Source organism: Cavia porcellus, unplaced genomic scaffold (assembly GCF_034190915.1).
Source record: "Cavia porcellus strain 051 isolate PalLab524CR breed Dunkin Hartley unplaced genomic scaffold, mCavPor4.1 scaffold_22, whole genome shotgun sequence".
NCBI classification, from domain to species: Eukaryota; Metazoa; Chordata; class Mammalia; order Rodentia; family Caviidae; genus Cavia; species Cavia porcellus.
This window is the reverse complement of record NW_026947505.1, coordinates 31888196-31905539: the sequence shown is the minus strand read 5'-3', so window position 1 is coordinate 31905539 and position 17344 is coordinate 31888196. Positions and strand designations below refer to the sequence as shown.

Here is a 17344-nt window from a genome sequence, read left to right as displayed (position 1 = left end):
ACTCCTCTCGGGACGGGCACCCGGTGTCACTGCCGAGCTTGAAACTGGGCCTGCTTCTGTTCTCAGGTGAGCATGGCCGTGAAGGGGCCCCCAGCCCATCCAGGGCCCCGGTTCCTGGGAGGCCCCATGCCGCCCCACGTGGGCTATGGGTCGCCTCTGCCACCACTGCTCTGCAGGCCCTTCAGGCCTCGGCCGATGTCTCCTAGGCCACTGCCACATTTCGATACGGTAGGACACTTGGGCCAGTACCACCGCCTACCCTGTCCTCTCGCCTACCCTGTCCTCTCTCCTCACCTGTCCTGATTGGCAGCTGCAGCCCGCCTGACTCGAAGCACAAGGCCCAGCACTCTGAGCCCAGTGCAGCCTCCACAGCTGCTTGGACCAGAAGGGCCCTTTCGGCAGAGCGAAAGCCAGTCTCAGCGAGGTGGTCACCTGGGACGCCACAGGCCGCCGGCAGTGGGAGAAGGGAGGGTCAGGCTGTGGTGGAGCCTTACTGAGCCTCAGTTTTCCTTATCTGTGATGTCCAGTGCATCACTCGACTTCCTGGCGCAGGGGAAGGGAAACGCTTTCAGCAGACCTGGGCTGTCCTCAGGACGTGTCCGCATGTCCCTCTTGCTTTCCAGTCGCACGCATGGGCCCACCACTGGGCTTAAGAGACTATGCGCCCGGCATGCTGCTGGACGCCGCGACCTGCCTCTACATCCCAGCGAGTTCTTGCCGGGACCTGTGCCATTCAGGCCTCCAGGCCCGCTCGGCGCCCGAGCGTATTTCATTTCGGATCCACGAATGCCACCACCACCCGCTGGACTCCAGGACTACCGACCATGAACTGCCGGGCCCCAGGACAACCCACCGCTGCCTGCCGGGCCCCAGGAATACCCACCGCCACTTGCCGGGCCCCAGAACAACCCACCTATGCCTGCCGGGCCCGAGGACAACCCACCGCTGCCTGCCGGGCCCCAGGAATACCCACTGCCACCTGCCGGGCCCCAGGAGTACCCACCGCCGCCTGCCGGGCCCCAGAAGTACACACCGCCACCTGCCGGGCCCAGAAATACCCACCACCACCTGCCGGGCCCCAGAGCAATCCACCGAGGACTGCGGGGCCCCAGGACAACCCACTGCAGCCTGCCGGGCCCCAGGAATACCCACCACCACGTGCCGGGCGCCAGCACTACCCACCATCGCCTGCCAGGCCCCAGGACTACCAACCACCACGTGCCGGGTGCCAGGACTACCCACCGCTGCCTGCCGGTGCCAGGCCTACCCACCACCACGTGCCGGGTACCAGCACTATGCACCAGCGCTTACCAGGCCCCAGGACTACCCACCACCGCCTGCTGGGCCCCAGGACTACCCACCATTGCCTGCCGGGCGCCAGGCCTACCCACCACCACGTGCCAGGCGCCAGCACTACCCACCATTGCCTGCCAGGCCCCAGGACTACCAACCACCATGTGCCGGGTGCCAGGACTACCCACCGCTGCCTGCCGGGTGCCAGGCCTACCCACCACCACGTGCCGGGTACCAGCACTATGCACCAGCGCTTACCAGGCTCCAGGACTACCCACCACTGCCTGCCGGGCCCCAGGACTACCCACCATTGCCTGCCGGGTGCCAGCACTACCCACCACCACGTGCCGGGCGCGAGCACTACCCACCACCACCTGCCAGGCCCCAGGACTACCAACCACCTCGTGTCGGGCCCCTGGACTACCCACCGCCGCCTGCTGGGCCCCAGGACTGCCCACCGCCGCCTGCCAGGCGACAGGCCTACCCACCACCACGTGCCGGGCGCCAGGCCTACCCACCACCGCCTGCCAGGCCCCAGGACTACCAACCACCACGGGCCGGGCTCCAGGACTACCCACCGCCGCCTGCGGGGCCCCAGGACAACCCACCACCAAGTGCTGGGCCTCAGGACCATGGATGGCCGCCCTCTGCGAGCCTGAACTTCGAATGCTGTGACATTCCCACAGCCGACTTCGGTGAGCCTCTCCGGGGCCTCGAGTCCCAGGACTCCATGACAGCATGCTGCCTTGCCCCGGGCATGGTTCCCTGAGCTCTGGTACAGAGCCCGGGCACTCCTGGCTCGGGTTTCCACTTAGCCCTGGGTCCTGTGCAGGCCCACCTCCATTGCAGTGCAGGAGCACGGTCCTGGGAGCAGTTGCCCACCCCGTCACTCCCAACCCTCTCTGGCTGTGGCATGGCAGAGGCTGCAGTGTCGCCCTCTCCCTCTCTGCACAGTGTTCAACGAGTGGGCGCACTTTCTTCACCACTCATCTCCGGGCCACCAGGGACAGCTCCTGAGCTAGGCAGGTCCGCATGTTACTGGTTCTGTGTGCTGCTCCTAAAGCACGTGGCCGCTGTGTGCGGGCTCAGTCTTCCAAGGCCCTGTTTTCCTCCTCCACAGCCTGAGACCTAAAGCAGCCTCCGCCTCTGGCTTGGGCTGCCACAGCGTAGCTTTCCCAGGTCCCCAGGTCCGCGAAGTGTTGACCAGGTGGAGCCCGCACAGGCTCAGAGCCCTCCTTCGACCCCCCCTACCCCCAACCCCACCCCCACTTGACGCCTGCTCAGTGAGCCTGGTACCTCTGGCTCCACGCAAGGGCTCCCTGGCCTCCTGCCTCCCACGGGCCTTGCAGCTGCCTGTCAGAGGCAGCCATGCCTCTGCTCCCTCCAGGGACAGTCTGCGGGGTGCTGCAGTGTTCCCGAGGGCACTTCCGAGGGCGTGCCCGAGGCCTCTTCCGGTCCTCGTCCTCATCCTCATCCTCATCCCCGTCCTCATCCTCGTCCTGGGAAAGTCCTATGAGTGCCTTCTCTGCCCCCAGATCCCGGCCCTGGCCCCATGGCCAACAGCAGCTCCCACAGCTCCTCCCCAGCGAAAGGACATGGACAACGCCAAGGTGAGCCTGGAGCCCGTGCCTGGGCCCGTGCTGCTCCATGTGCCTTCGGTTTCCACTCTGTTCTCCAGCTGGCCTGGCGTGGCGACCCCGCGGACTAGGTCACCATCTGACTGGGCCTTCACTAAGGCTCGGGCCGCGTGCTGAGTGCTGGAGCACAGCACACCTCACGCCCCTGCCTTGAGTGTTTGGTCAAGCTGGACTTGACCTCACAGTACCCAGAACCCACCTGCAGTTCCCTAGCCGTCCTCCCGCCTCAGCCTCCCGAGTGCGGGATGACCGGTGGGCATCGCCACACTCGCGTGCGCTTGATTTTTGGGAGCAGCTGTTGGGGTCCTCAGGGTCTGTGCTAGGCAGACCCCTTGCAATGATGGGGATGAGGTGGGCGTGGGCTCTTGTGGGAGTGGGAAGCCGGTTCCAGGGCCCCCTGAATCCGACCCCGGGCGGCCCAGGCTGCTGTGCCTCCTGGGTCCTGAGGCTGCTGCCTTGGCAGACTTCGCACCACATGGGGCCGCCTGCAATGGTCAGAGTTCCATGGACTGCCTTCCAAGCAGCCCAAGCCCAGGCCCCTCCGCCAGCCCCTCCCTGTGCAGTGTCAACTGGCTGAGGCAGCTTCCTGTTCTCCCCAGCTACTCCGGGACCCTGGGAGCGCTTGTGTCGCCCCTGTAGGGCCCAGGGCCACACTCATGCTGGCAAGAGTGCAGCGAGCTGGGGAAGCACCCTACTGGCACCTCTGGAGCTCCTCTCCGCACGCGAGTGCAGTCAGCGTGGTGACCATGCTCGCTGTGTGGCATGCTGCTCACGAGGGCCTGGCAGGGTCTGGGGATCCCTTGACTCCTCTCGGGACGGGCACCCGGTGTCACTGCCGAGCTTGAAACTGGGCCTGCTTCTGTTCGCAGGTGAGCATGGCCGTGAAGGGGCCCCCAGCCCATCCAGGGCCCCGGTTCCTGGGAGGCCCCATGCCGCCACACGTGGGCTATGGGTCGCCTCCGCCACCACTGCTCTGCAGGCCCTTCGGGCCTCCGCCGATGTCTCCTAGGCAACCACCAATATTCGGTACGGTAGGACACTTGGGTCAGCACCACCGCCTACCCTGTCCTCTCGCCTACCCTGTCCTCTCTCCTCACCTGTCCTGATCGGCAGCTGCAGCCCGCCTGACTCAAAGCACAAGGCCCAGCACTCTGAGCCCAGTGCAGCCTCCACAGCTGCTTGGACCAGAAGGGCCTTTTCGGCAGAGTGAAAGCCAGTCTCAGCGGGGTGGTCACCTGGGACGCCACAGGCCGCCGGCAGTGGGAGAAGGGAGGGTCAGGCTGTGGTTGAGCCTTACTGAGCCTCAGTTTTCCTTATCTGTGATGTCCAGTGCATCACTTGACTTCCTGGCGCAGGGGAAGGGAAATGCTTTCAGCAGACCTGGGCTGCTCCTCAGGACTTGTACATATGTCCCTCTTGCTTTCCTGTCGCACGCAAGGGCCCACCACTGGGCCTAAGAGACTATGCGCCCGGCATGCTGCCTGGTCGCCACTACCTGCCACTACATCCCTGCGAGTACTTGCCGGTACCTGTGCCATTCTGGCCTCCAGGCCCGCTCGGCGCCCGAGTGCATTTCATTTCGGATCCGAGAATGCCACCACCACCCGCTGGACTCCAAGACTACCTACCACCGCCTGCCGGGCTCCAGGAATACTCACCAATGCCTGACGGGCCCCAGGACAACCCACCACCGCGTGCCGGGCCCCAGGAATACCCACTGCCGCCTGCCAGGCCCCAGGACTACCCACCTCCACCTGTCGGGTGCCAGGCCTACCCACCACCACGTGCCGGACCTCAGGACTATGCACCACCGCCTGCCAGGTCCCAGGAGTACCAACTGCCACAAGTTGGGCCCCAGGACAACCCACAACCCCGTACTGGGCTCCTAGAATACCCACCACTATGTGCCAGGCCCCAGGACTACCCACTAACACGTGCCGGGCCCCAGGACTACCCACCACCACATTCCTGGCCCCAGGACTACCGACCACCACGTGCCGAGCCCCAGGACTACCCATCACCACCAGCTGGGCCGCAGGAATGCCAACCACCATGTGCCGGGCTCCAGGACTACCTGCCTCCTCCTACCAGGCTCCAACATTAACCACCGCCACCTGCCGGGCCCCAGGACTACCCACCACTGCCTGCTGGGCCCCAAACTACCCACCGACACCTGCAGGGCCCCAGGACTGCCCACTGCCACCTGCTGGGCCCCAGGACGACCCACCACCACCTGCCAGGCCCAAGGGCTACCCACGACCATCTGCCGGGGCCCATGACAACCCACCGCCACCTGCTGGGGCCAAAGACTAGCCACCACCGCCTGCCAGGCCCTAGAACTAGCCACAGCCACCTGCCGGGCCCCAACTGTCCAAAACTGCCTGCCCGGCTCCAGGACTACCCACCACCACCTGCCGGGCCCCAGGACTACACACCACCGCCTGCCGGGGCCCAGGACTAGCCACTGTCACCTGCGGGACCAAAGGACTACCAACTGTCGCCTGCCAGGCCCCAAGACTAGCCACTGCCGCCTGCCGCCGCCACCTGCAGGGCCCCAGGACTAGCCACAGGCACCTGCCAGGCCCCAGGATTGTCCACAACCGCCTGCCTGGCCCCAGGACTAGTGCTGGGGCCCAGCATGCAGCAGTGGGTAGTCCTGGAGCCTGGCAGATGGTGGTGGGTATTCCTGGGGCCCGGCTTGCGGTGGTGGGTAGTCCTGGGGCTGGGCAGGCAGTTTTGGACAGTTGGGCTCGGCAGGTGGCTGTGGCTAGTCCTAGGGCCTGGCAGGCGGTGGTGGCTAGTCTTCGGCCCTGGCAGGTGGCGGTGGATTGTCTTGGGCCCGGCAGATGGTCATGGGTAGCCCTTGGGCCCGACAGTTGCTGGTGGGTAGCCCTTGGGCCCGGCAGGTGGTGGTGGGTCGTCCTGGGGCCCAGGTGGCGGTGGTTAATGTTGGGGCCTGGTAGGAGGTGGCAGGTAGTCCTGGGGCCCGGCACATGGTGGTTGGCATTCCTGCGGCCCAGCTGGTGGTGATGGGTAGTCCTGGGGCCTGGCACGTGGTGGTCGGTAGTCCTGGGGCCCAGCACGTGTTGCTCGGTAGTCCTGGGGCCAGGCATGTGGTGGTGTGTAGTCCTGGGGCCTGGCACGTAGGGGTGGGTATTCTTGGGGCCCGGCAAGGGGTTGTGGGTTGTCCTGGGGCCCAACTCGTGGCAGTTGGTACTCCAGGGACCTGGCAGGCGGCGATGCATAGTCCTGAGGCCCGGCACATGGTGGTGGGTAGGCCTGGGGCCCGGCAGGCGGTGGTAGGTAGTCTTGGAGTCCAGCGGGTGATGGTGGCATTCTCGGATCCGAAATGAAATGCGCTCGGGCGCCGAGCGGGCCTGGAGGCCTGAATGGCACAGGTCCCGGCAAGAACTCGCTGGGATGTAGAGGCAGGTCGCGGCGTCCAGGCAGCACGCCGGTCCCGTAGTCTCTTAAGCCCAGTGGTGGGCCCATGCGTGCGACAGGAAAGCAAGAGGGACATGCGGACACGTCCTGAGGAGCAGCCCAGGTCTGCTGAAAGCATTTCCCTTCCCCTGTGCCAGGAAGTCAAGTGATGCACTGGACATCACAGATAAGGAAAACTGAGGCTCAGTAAGGCTCAACCACAGCCTGACCCTCCCTTCTCCCACTGCCGGCGGCCTGTGGCGTCCCAGGTGACCACCTCGCTGAGACTGGCTTTCGCTCTGCCGAAAGGGCCCTTCTGGTCCAAGCAGCTGTGGAGGCTGCACTGGGCTCAGAGTGCTGGGCCTTGTGCTTCGAGTCAGGCGGGCTGCAGCTGCCAATCAGGACAGGTGAGGAGAGAGGACAGGGTAGGCGAGAGGACAGGGTAGGCGGTGGTGCTGACCCAAGTGTCCTACCGTACCGAATATTGGTGGTTGCCTAGGAGACATCGGCGGAGGCCCGAAGGGCCTGCAGAGCAGTGGTGGCGGAGGCGACCCATAGCCCACGTGTGGCGGCATGGGGCCTCCCAGGAACCGGGGCCCTGGATGGGCTGGGGGCCCCTTCACGGCCATGCTCACCTGCGAACAGAAGCAGGCCCAGTTTCAAGCTCGGCAGTGACACCGGGTGCCCGTCCCGAGAGGAGTCAAGGGATCCCCAGACCCTGCCAGGCCCTCGTGAGCAGCATGCCACACAGCGAGCATGGTCACCACGCTGACTGCACTCGCGTGCGGAGAGGAGCTCCAGAGGTGCCAGTAGGGTGCTTCCCCAGCTCGCTGCACTCTTGCCAGCATGAGTGTGGCCCTGGGCCCTACAGGGGCGACACAAGCGCTCCCAGGGTCCCGGAGTAGCTGGGGAGAACAGGAAGCTGCCTCAGCCAGTTGACACTGCACAGGGAGGGGCTGGCGGAGGGGCCTGGGCTTGGGCTGCTTGGAAGGCAGTCCATGGAACTCTGACCATTGCAGGCGGCCCCATGTGGTGCGAAGTCTGCCAAGGCAGCAGCCTCAGGACCCAGGAGGCACAGCAGCCTGGGCCGCCCGGGGTCGGATTCAGGGGGCCCTGGAACCGGCTTCCCACTCCCACAAGAGCCCACGCCCACCTCATCCCCATCATTGCAAGGGGTCTGCCTAGCACAGACCCTGAGGACCCCAACAGCTGCTCCCAAAAATCAAGCGCACGCGAGTGTGGCGATGCCCACCGGTCATCCCGCACTCGGGAGGCTGAGGCGGGAGGACTGCTAGGGAACTGCAGGTGGGTTCTGGGTACTGTGAGGTCAAGTCCAGCTTGACCAAACACTCAAGGCAGGGGCGTGAGGTGTGCTGTGCTCCAGCACTCAGCACGCGGCCCGAGCCTTAGTGAAGGCCCAGTCAGATGGTGACCTAGTCCGCGGGGTCGCCACGCCAGGCCAGCTGGAGAACAGAGTGGAAACCGAAGGCACATGGAGCAGCACGGGCCCAGGCACGGGCTCCAGGCTCACCTTGGCGTTGTCCATGTCCTTTCGCTGGGGAGGAGCTGTGGGAGCTGCTGTTGGCCATGGGGCCAGGGCCGGGATCTGGGGACAGAGAAGGCACTCATAGGACTTTCCCAGGACGAGGATGAGGACGGGGATGAGGATGAGGATGAGGACGAGGACCGGAAGAGGCCTCGGGCACGCCCTCGGAAGTGCCCTCGGGAACACTGCAGCACCCCGCAGACTGTCCCTGGAGGGAGCAGAGGCATGGCTGCCTCTGACAGGCAGCTGCAAGGCCCGTGGGAGGCAGGAGGCCAGGGAGCCCTTGCGTGGAGCCAGAGGTACCAGGCTCACTGAGCAGGCGTCAAGTGGGGGTGGGGTTGGGGGTAGGGGGGGTCGAAGGAGGGCTCTGAGCCTGTGCGGGCTCCACCTGGTCAACACTTCGCGGACCTGGGGACCTGGGAAAGCTACGCTGTGGCAGCCCAAGCCAGAGGCGGAGGCTGCTTTAGGTCTCAGGCTGTGGAGGAGGAAAACAGGGCCTTGGAAGACTGAGCCCGCACACAGCGGCCACGTGCTTTAGGAGCAGCACACAGAACCAGTAACATGCGGACCTGCCTAGCTCAGGAGCTGTCCCTGGTGGCCCGGAGATGAGTGGTGAAGAAAGTGCGCCCACTCGTTGAACACTGTGCAGAGAGGGAGAGGGCGACACTGCAGCCTCTGCCATGCCACAGCCAGAGAGGGTTGGGAGTGACGGGGTGGGCAACTGCTCCCAGGACCGTGCTCCTGCACTGCAATGGAGGTGGGCCTGCACAGGACCCAGGGCTAAGTGGAAACCCGAGCCAGGAGTGCCCGGGCTCTGTACCAGAGCTCAGGGAACCATGCCCGGGGCAAGGCAGCATGCTGTCATGGAGTCCTGGGACTCGAGGCCCCGGAGAGGCTCACCGAAGTCGGCTGTGGGAATGTCACAGCATTCGAAGTTCAGGCTCGCAGAGGGCGGCCATCCATGGTCCTGAGGCCCAGCACTTGGTGGTGGGTTGTCCTGGGGCCCCGCAGGCGGCGGTGGGTAGTCCTGGAGCCCGGCCCGTGGTGGTTGGTAGTCCTGGGGCCTGGCAGGCGGTGGTGGGTAGGCCTGGCGCCCGGCACGTGGTGGTGGGTAGGCCTGTCGCCTGGCAGGCGGCGGTGGGCAGTCCTGGGGCCCAGCAGGCGGCGGTGGGTAGTCCAGGGGCCCGACACGAGGTGGTTGGTAGTCCTGGGGCCTGGCAGGTGGTGGTGGGTAGTGCTCGCGCCCGGCACGTGGTGGTGGGTAGTGCTGGCACCCGGCAGGCAATGGTGGGTAGTCCTGGGGCCCGGCAGGCAGTGGTGGGTAGTCCTGGAGCCTGGTAAGCGCTGGTGCATAGTGCTGGTACCCGGCACGTGGTGGTGGGTAGGCCTGGCACCCGGCAGGCAGCGGTGGGTAGTCCTGGCACCCGGCACATGGTGGTTGGTAGTCCTGGGGCCTGGCAGGCAATGGTGGGTAGTGCTGGCGCCTGGCACGTGGTGGTGGGTAGGCCTGGCGCCCGGCAGGCAATGGTGGGTAGTCCTGGGGCCCAGCAGGCGGTGGTGGGTAGTCCTGGGGCCTGGTAAGCGCTGGTGCATAGTGCTGGTACCCGGCACGTGGTGGTGGGTAGGCCTGGCACCGGCAGGCAGCGGTGGGTAGTCCTGGCACCCGGCACGTGGTGGTTGGTAGTCCTGGGGCCTGGCAGGCGATGGTGGGTAGTGCTGGCGCCCGGCACGTGGTGGTGGGTATTCCTGGGGCCCGGCAGGCTGCAGTGGGTTGTCCTGGGGCCCCGCAGTCCTCGGTGGATTGCTCTGGGGCCCGGCAGGTGGTGGTGGGTATTTCTGGGCCCGGCAGGTGGCGGTGTGTACTTCTGGGGCCCGGCAGGCGGCGGTGGGTACTCCTGGGGCCCGGCAGGTGGCAGTGGGTATTCCTGGGGCCCGGCAGGCAGCGGTGGGTTGTCCTCGGGCCCGGCAGGCATAGGTGGGTTGTTCTGGGGCCCGGCAAGTGGCGGTGGGTATTCCTGGGGCCCGGCAGGCAGCGGTGGGTTGTCCTGGGGCCCGGCAGTTCATGGTCGGTAGTCCTGGAGTCCAGCGGGTGGTGGTGGCATTCGTGGATCCGAAATGAAATACGCTCGGGCGCCGAGCGGGCCTGGAGGCCTGAATGGCACAGGTCCCGGCAAGAACTCGCTGGGATGTAGAGGCAGGTCGCGGCGTCCAGCAGCATGCCGGGCGCATAGTCTCTTAAGCCCAGTGGTGGGCCCATGCGTGCGACTGGAAAGCAAGAGGGACATGCGGACACGTCCTGAGGACAGCCCAGGTCTGCTGAAAGCGTTTCCCTTCCCCTGCGCCAGGAAGTCGAGTGATGCACTGGACATCACAGATAAGGAAAACTGAGGCTCAGTAGGCTCAACCACAGCCTGACCCTCCCTTCTCCCACTGCCGGCGGCCTGTGGCGTCCCAGGTGACCACCTCGCTGAGACTGGCTTTCGCTCTGCCGAAAGGGCCCTTCTGGTCCAAGCAGCTGTGGAGGCTGCACTGGGCTCAGAGTGCTGGGCCTTGTGCTTCGAGTCAGGCGGGCTGCAGCTGCCAATCAGGACAGGTGAGGAGAGAGGACAGGGTAGGCGAGAGGACAGGGTAGGCGGTGGTACTGGCCCAAGTGTCCTACCGTATCGAAATGTGGCAGTGGCCTAGGAGACATCGGCCGAGGCCTGAAGGGCCTGCAGAGCAGTGGTGGCAGAGGCGACCCATAGCCCACGTGGGGCGGCATGGGGCCTCCCAGGAACCGGGGCCCTGGATGGGCTGGGGGCCCCTTCACGGCCATGCTCACCTGCGAACAGAAGCAGGCCCAGTTTCAAGCTCGGCAGTGACACCGGGTGCCCGTCCCGAGAGGAGTCAAGGGATCCCTGGACCCTGCCAGGCCCTCGTGAGCAGCACGCCACCCAGCGAGCATGGTCACCACTCTGTCCCCACTCGCGTGCAGAGAGGAGCTCCATAGGTGCCAGTAGGGTGCTTCCCCAGCTCGCTGTACTCTTGCCAGCATGAGTGTGGCCCTGGGCAGGACAGGGCGACACAAGGGCTCCCAGGGTCCCGGGGTAGCTGGGGGAACAGGAAGCTGCCTCGGCCAGTTGACACTGCACAGGGAGGGGCTGGCGGAGGCGCTTGTGCCTGGGATGCTTGGAAGGCAGTCCATCGAGCTCTGACCATTGCAGGCGGCCCCATGCGGTGTGAAGTCTGCCAAGGCAGCAGCCTCAGGACCCAGGAGGCACAGCAGCCTGGGCCGCCCGGGGTCGGATTCAGGGGGCCCTGGAACCGGCTTCCCACTCCCACAAGAGCCCACGCCCACCTCATCCCCATCATTGCAAGGGGTCTGCCTAGCACAGACCCTGAGGACCCCAACAGCTGCTCCCAAAAATCAAGGGCACGCGAGTGTGGCAATGCACACCGGTCATCCCGCACTCGGGAGGCCGAGGGGGGAGGACTGCTAGGGAACTGCAGGTGGGCTCTGGGTACTGTGAGGTCAAGTCCAGCTTGAGCTGCATAAGGAAACCCTGACTCAAAATAAGTACCAAACCAAACACTCAAGTCAGGGACATGAGGTGTGCTTTGCTCCAGCACTCAGCACGTGGCCCCAGTCTTAGTGAAGGCCCCAGTCAGATGGTGACCTAGTCTGTGGGGTCGCCACGCCCAGGCCAGCTGGAAAACAGAGGGTAAACCTAGGGCCCAGGGAGCAGCAGGGGCCAAGGCACGGGCTCTAGGCTCACCTTGGCATTGTCCATGTTCTTCTCTGGGGAGGAGCCGTGGGAGCTGCTGTTGGCCACAGGGCCAGGGCCTGGATCTGGGGGCAGAGAAGGCACTCAGAGGACTTTCCCAGGACGAGTACGAGGATGAGGACAAGGACCGGAAGAAGCCACGGGCACGCCCTCGGAAGTGCCCTCAGGAACACTGCAGAGCCCCGAGGACTGTCCTGGAGGGAGCAGAGGCATGGCTGCCTCTGACAGGCAACTGCAAGGCCCATAGGAGGAAGGAGGCCAGGGAGCCCTCGAGTGGAGCCAGAGGTACCAGGCTCACAGAGCAGGCGTCAAGTGGGGGTGGGGAGGTCGAAGGAGGCCTCCGCCTGCGCGGGATCCACCTGCTCAGCACTTCTCGGAAATGGGGAGCTGGGAAAGCTGCGCTGTGGCAGAACAAGCTAAGAGCACAGCATGCGCCAGGCTCTAGCTGCCTGTGTGGGAGATGAGTGTACCCCGAGGGAAGCCAGGATTGTCCAGCAGAGCTGCTGGGAAAGCAATAGGCGGAGTCTACCCACCCCTTCCCCCACACTGTCTGGGAAGAGCTGTTCCTCTAGACTTAGGCCATGATAAGCACACAAGATAGGCCGAATGGGTGGACGGGAGCCTTGGCCCCAGCCAGAAAGCGAAATGTGGGCCCCAGAGGCCAGTGCTGCCCTCCCTCAACCCACACATGGAGGACAATGCCAAAGATGCTGAACTGAGCCCTCCACAAATCCCTAGGCTTTAAGAAACAAGCAGTGGAGCTGAGGCTACAGAGGCAGGGACGCTGGGCCAAACTGCTAGCTGGATGAGGTGACGGCGGACAGGCAGGAGCAGCCTCAGGTCGCCATCACAGGAAACCAGCAGCACCCTGGGCCCCAAGTTTCCTCTATGATCACTGCACATCGAAGCTGCTAGGCAATCAGAAGTGACAGGAATGGCCAGCATGAGACACTGGGCAAAATGTCTGGGACTCACTTCTGCAGCTCCAGCTCCTTCTGGTGGGACAGCTCCTTCAGGACCTCCACCTTCTGCTGCAGCATGCTAAACTCCTCCTCATCCGGGCCTTGTCTGCCTGCAGCCTGCCGAGGTCCTCACCTAGCTTCACGATCTGGTCTGGGAGGTGAGACACGTCACCAAGGGCACCGCCAAAGACACAGAACCAGGCTCCCAGCATCCCTGCCTCATTCATGCCGGCACTCAGCCTGACCACCATGCAGTCAGGGACCTACCTTCCAGATCACATCTGGCAGACAGGGAGGCTCTCAGCTTCGACTGCAGGAGTTGGAGATCTTTCTGAAATACGGATATTGCGGGACGTGTCTGAAAATTGTGAGGGAGGGGCACAGGCTTGAAAGTAAGGCTCAGTCAGGACTCAAGGGCCCCCGGGGGTCTCTGTGAAGGGACTCACCTGGGAGACATCCATCAGCTGGTGCATGTGAGCCTTCTTATTTTCCCCACCTACAAAGAGAACAAGTGTGGCTGTGTCTTCCTGTGCCGTTTCTAAAACTGTGGTCTTGACTTCCACAAAACTAAACTAATGCTCATGAAACACTGTAAAGAAAAACAATTCACCAACAGAACTGACACACTGACTTTCATGACAACTGCACCCTTAGAGTTTGTGAGCTCCTGCCAAGACAGCATGCCACATGGTCTAGGGGGAGCTGGCCGGCGTGGGTCCAGACTCGCACTCTGAGCACCCTCTGCAGCTGGGGTGGCACCCTGACCACTTTCCTCATCTCAGACCATGCTGCTCTCCAGCCTCTGCCCTCACAGCCTGGACTGTGGCTCCCCATCCCCACAAGTACCCCTAGGTGACCCTGGCCAAGTGCCTGAGAACCACAGAACAGCAGAGGCCGTGAGTACGGACCCGTGTGTCATCTCCAGAAAGCTGAGTGAGTTTCTTCTCTGGCACAGAGGCCGACACAAAGGCAAAGGCTCCAGCGTACACATCCAGTTTTCAAGGGGTGGAAAAGCAGCTTTCCCCGCTTGCCTGCTGCTACTGCACCCCAGTGACCCAGACATAAGTATGAATTACAGATGTTGGGAGCCATTGAAGCTGGAAACCGACCACACCTGCAGGGCCAGGGCATGGCTGGCCCAAGAACAAAGAGTCCTTGGGGTTGCCATGTGAAGAAGCTGCCTCAGCCCAGAGATCACCAAGCCCCAAGACAATCTCAACAGTGGGCTGCTAGGACAACAGGGTGTCACATGACATTAAGTTGGATCACTTCAAATGAATGTCATTTGCTACGAGAAAAAGAAACTTTAGGCTACACATCTACACTGCTGTCTCTCGAGCTCCTGTGCCGATAAACCTATAGGGGCCGAGGTGTCCCTAGCACAGACACACTGTCCTCTCTCCACACCTGTGTGACCCAGCCACGCTCTGTCTGCTCCAAGTAAGCAGTCACCCCTGCCCCCACATCTCCTAGCTCAGCCGGTACCATCACCCTCCCCACTATACCATGGTTAGTAGCAACAGTAAAATGTGGAGCAGTTAGTGAGTCAAATCAGACACCAAAGTCACTGTCGCTCCTAGCCTGCCTAAAAGTCCTCCCAAACACCAACAGGAAGAGATTTACCTTGGTATATTCTCTCCTTTACCTAGAAGAAAAAGAGAGAAATTTGATGTCAAACATTTGATTAAAAGGAATGCATAGTTCCTAACACAAGTCAGGATCATAACCAAGTGAAAATTTAGTAACTTTAGTTCAGAATAAACCCATACAATTAAAAATGTATTATAAGTAGCCTCTGATACAGAGGAAGAGTAAGGAGCGTGTCTTACTTCACAGCTACACACAGGCTTGTGTGCCAGGACCAAGTGAACACCAGGCTTCTGAGATGAGCATTTGGCTTCAACAGTGAAATGCTTGTTTTTATAATACACACATTATTGATTTACTTACTCAAAATTACTTGACAATCCCAAAGGCAAGCATGCAGTCTAGAAATGGGTGACCATATGGAAGACTGGCGAGCGAGATTACCAGCATAACCTTTGCACTAAGATACGCCTCTCTCACCCACTGGAAGATACCTCAGAAACCCTATTTCAAGTGATCTATTGACTCAATTAAGAAATAATCTAATACAGCTCATCATCTGATTTCCCCAGACCACAAAAACAGTAATAAATCTAAGCAGAAGGGAAGACACCAGAAGAACACAGAGAAATGACAGCTAAGGGCTTCCAGGAAGAGCACAGACCCAGTTCTTCCTCCCAGTGCCTTCTGGGGTCCTAAATCCTAAACTGTAACTAATTAAATACCACAGCAGCGGTCACTGCATTTCTCTGTAACGCAGACTGTCTTCTCCTTCCGAGTGCTATAAACAGTATAGGACAGCAGAGTGCAGTGGCCAGCTGAGGGGCGTGTGGGGGGGGACTGTCCTCTCCAGGATCAGGAGTGGGCCTCAGAGCCATGTGACCTCAGGGAGTGGGAGGCAGTGAGCCCAGGGGCAGGGTGTGAAGCTGCAGGGCTGAGCCTGAGAGCCCTGCTGGGTAGCAGCTGCAGGGAAACCAAAGGAGAGGAGCAGGGGAAACAGCACCTTTTCACCCCGAAACACTCTGCTAACCCTTCCAGGCGTGCTTTCATCCAAGAAGCTGTTCAGTGAGATTCCAGAAGTCCTCACAGGAATCTTTCATAGGGTGGTGTTTTGGGTTTGTTTTTTGGTGGTACCTGGGACAGGGCTTTCACATAGCCTTCCCATTTTCCTTGAGACAGGCTCTTGGTAAGTGACCAAGTTGCCCAGGCTGGGCTCAAACTTGCACTTCTCCTGTCTCAGCCTCCCTCTCCTCCAGGGCTGCAGGAATACACACACCACTCTGCCTGATCTTGCCTGGACGTTTCTACCATCTTACTGTATTTCTTGCCCTGTATGTTTCTACAGCACAGTTCATCACTACCTCATGGTCTGTTTCCCCTTTTCCCACTTCACATTAAATCGTGAACACCTTCTTTGCCCCCTGCCTTTGAAATACATACAGCAGCCTAATATTCTGTTCTGTGGATATAAATAAGATGAAACATGATATTCCCTAATATAGATCATTTAGGTTTCACCAAGTTATTACTCTATTAAATACTACATCTAATACCTTTGTATAAAATCTTAACATGTAATTTATTTCTTTAAGATCACTTACTGATGTTATCATACCATATAAAAGCAACTTATATTTCTTATCCTGTTTTGTATCCCATTTTAAAGGCTTATGATATATAGAATTATTAAACTGGTTTTCAGGATGGCTGTACGAGTCACCAACTCTACTAACACGTGGATATGGTTAGCTTGCTCTTAAGTGTTTGCCAGTACCAAGATTAAATTATTTCAGAAAACTAACTTGAATTATAACCACTGATTTGTTTATGTTAATAACTGAAAGGGCCAATGATAATAGAATCCTCAATATATTCAGAAGTCAAAGAACAAGTTAATTCACTCACTGGAAAAACATTCCTCCACAAGAAAATCGCAAGCATAAGGATTCCAACACAGGTATTAAGCAATACAGGCTCCCAGGGGAGCCCATAAAAGTCTCCAGGCCCGGGCTGGAGATTCTCAGGTAACACTGCAACCAGCTGAAAAGGAAGGGCACAAATAACGGAAACCCTTAACAGAACTGGCGGAGCAATCACAAAGGATCATCACAGACACTCTTGATCTACTCTCCATAGTCTAAACCAACTTCCAGGTGCCCTGTAGAAACTTCCGGAAAGGGGATACAGTCAGGCTCACTTTCTTGTCCCATATGTGGAGTCTCTAAACTTAGGGAGTGAGTTGAGCCTATTTCCCAGTTGGCCAACAGCCCTTCTTCATTGCAGTGTCTCACGCATGGCCCAGATCACGCTTAGGTGAGCTGTTTTCCATTGCTGCACACGCGTGCACGCACACAAACTCACACACACACACTCATACACACACACTCACACACAAACACACACACCCACCCCACATTGTAAATACATGATAGAAGCCATCAGTTTTTGCATCTGCAAACAAAAGCACTATGACAATGATCTCCACAAATCAGGCATCACTCCTCCAGGAGGCTGCATCTCAGTTCGGTGCACCCTCAGGAAACAATCCTTGCAAGGAAACAGGTGGGGCGTGAATGTGGCTCCCAAGGCGATGGCTGGCTTCAGACCATGCGGCTCCCTCAAGACAGCCGGCGCTCTGCAGTCCACACCAGGATCCTGCCTTTCGGGTACCTTCCGAAGGGACCATCCCACCAGCAGGCGACCAGTGCCCCTTACCCAACCCTGGTTCCCCCGCCTCACCTTCAGTAGCAGGGCTACAAAGGCCAAGTACAGCTTCAACAGGGGCTTCTGCAGCTGAGGGGTGCCCGGGAACACGAAGACCCCGGCTACAGTGGCTGATACCGTGTCCATAGCGAAGGACCGCTCTCTGCAGACCCGGCCGGACCCGGCAATGGCAAAGAAGTCTTTCCCAGTGGCAGTGGCAGCAGAGGGCAGAACTGCACAGCTATACCTTCGGCTTCCTGCTGCTCTATGAACCATAAACATAGGTAACAGAGGGTCTCCAGGACCACCACAAAGCTGCAGGGGCAGGGCGGGAGCATCCAGTGAAGGAGGCCGGCGGGTGGAGCGCCCAACTGGAGGGCGGCCGGGGGCGGGGTCCAGTGGCAGCAGGGCAAGGCTGGACAGTAGCCG

At 61.0% G+C, this 17344-nt stretch overlaps 1 protein-coding gene and 1 long non-coding RNA gene across 2 annotated transcripts; one reads left to right on the top strand and one right to left on the bottom strand.

Annotated features, from left to right (window-relative positions):
- Positions 1 to 631: 631 nt before the first annotated feature.
- On the top strand, positions 632 to 5243 carry LOC134472170 (basic proline-rich protein-like). Its single transcript, XM_063233343.1, has 12 exons — positions 632 to 836; positions 1024 to 1254; positions 1352 to 1524; positions 1592 to 1988; positions 2516 to 2576; positions 2681 to 2903; positions 3258 to 3423; positions 3570 to 3685; positions 3800 to 3961; positions 4481 to 4566; positions 4662 to 4804; positions 4909 to 5243. The coding sequence occupies exons 1-12, from the start codon at positions 632 to 634 to the stop codon at positions 5241 to 5243; spliced, it is 2298 nt and encodes a 765-aa protein (XP_063089413.1).
- A 7269-nt stretch (positions 5244 to 12512) lies between these two features.
- LOC134472097 (uncharacterized) lies at positions 12513 to 14382 on the bottom strand. Its single transcript, XR_010041936.1, has 3 exons — positions 13072 to 14382; positions 12893 to 12956; positions 12513 to 12776 (listed from the first exon to the last, which is right to left on the bottom strand). It is a non-coding gene; the product is annotated as an uncharacterized LOC134472097 (long non-coding RNA).
- Positions 14383 to 17344: the final 2962 nt, after the last annotated feature.

What these genes read in the sequence shown, in the direction of transcription:
- LOC134472170 (XM_063233343.1), top strand. Translation starts at nt 632, where the DNA reads ATGGGCCCACCACTGGGCTTAAGAGACTATGCGCCCGGCATGCTGCTG. An exon ending in CCCCACTTGACGCCTGCTCA is followed by an intron (nt 2,577 to 2,680) that starts GTGAGCCTGGTA and finishes TGCTCCCTCCAG; the next exon opens with GGACAGTCTGCGGGGTGCTG. An exon ending in GCGTGGTGACCATGCTCGCT is followed by an intron (nt 3,686 to 3,799) that starts GTGTGGCATGCT and finishes TTCTGTTCGCAG; the next exon opens with GTGAGCATGGCCGTGAAGGG.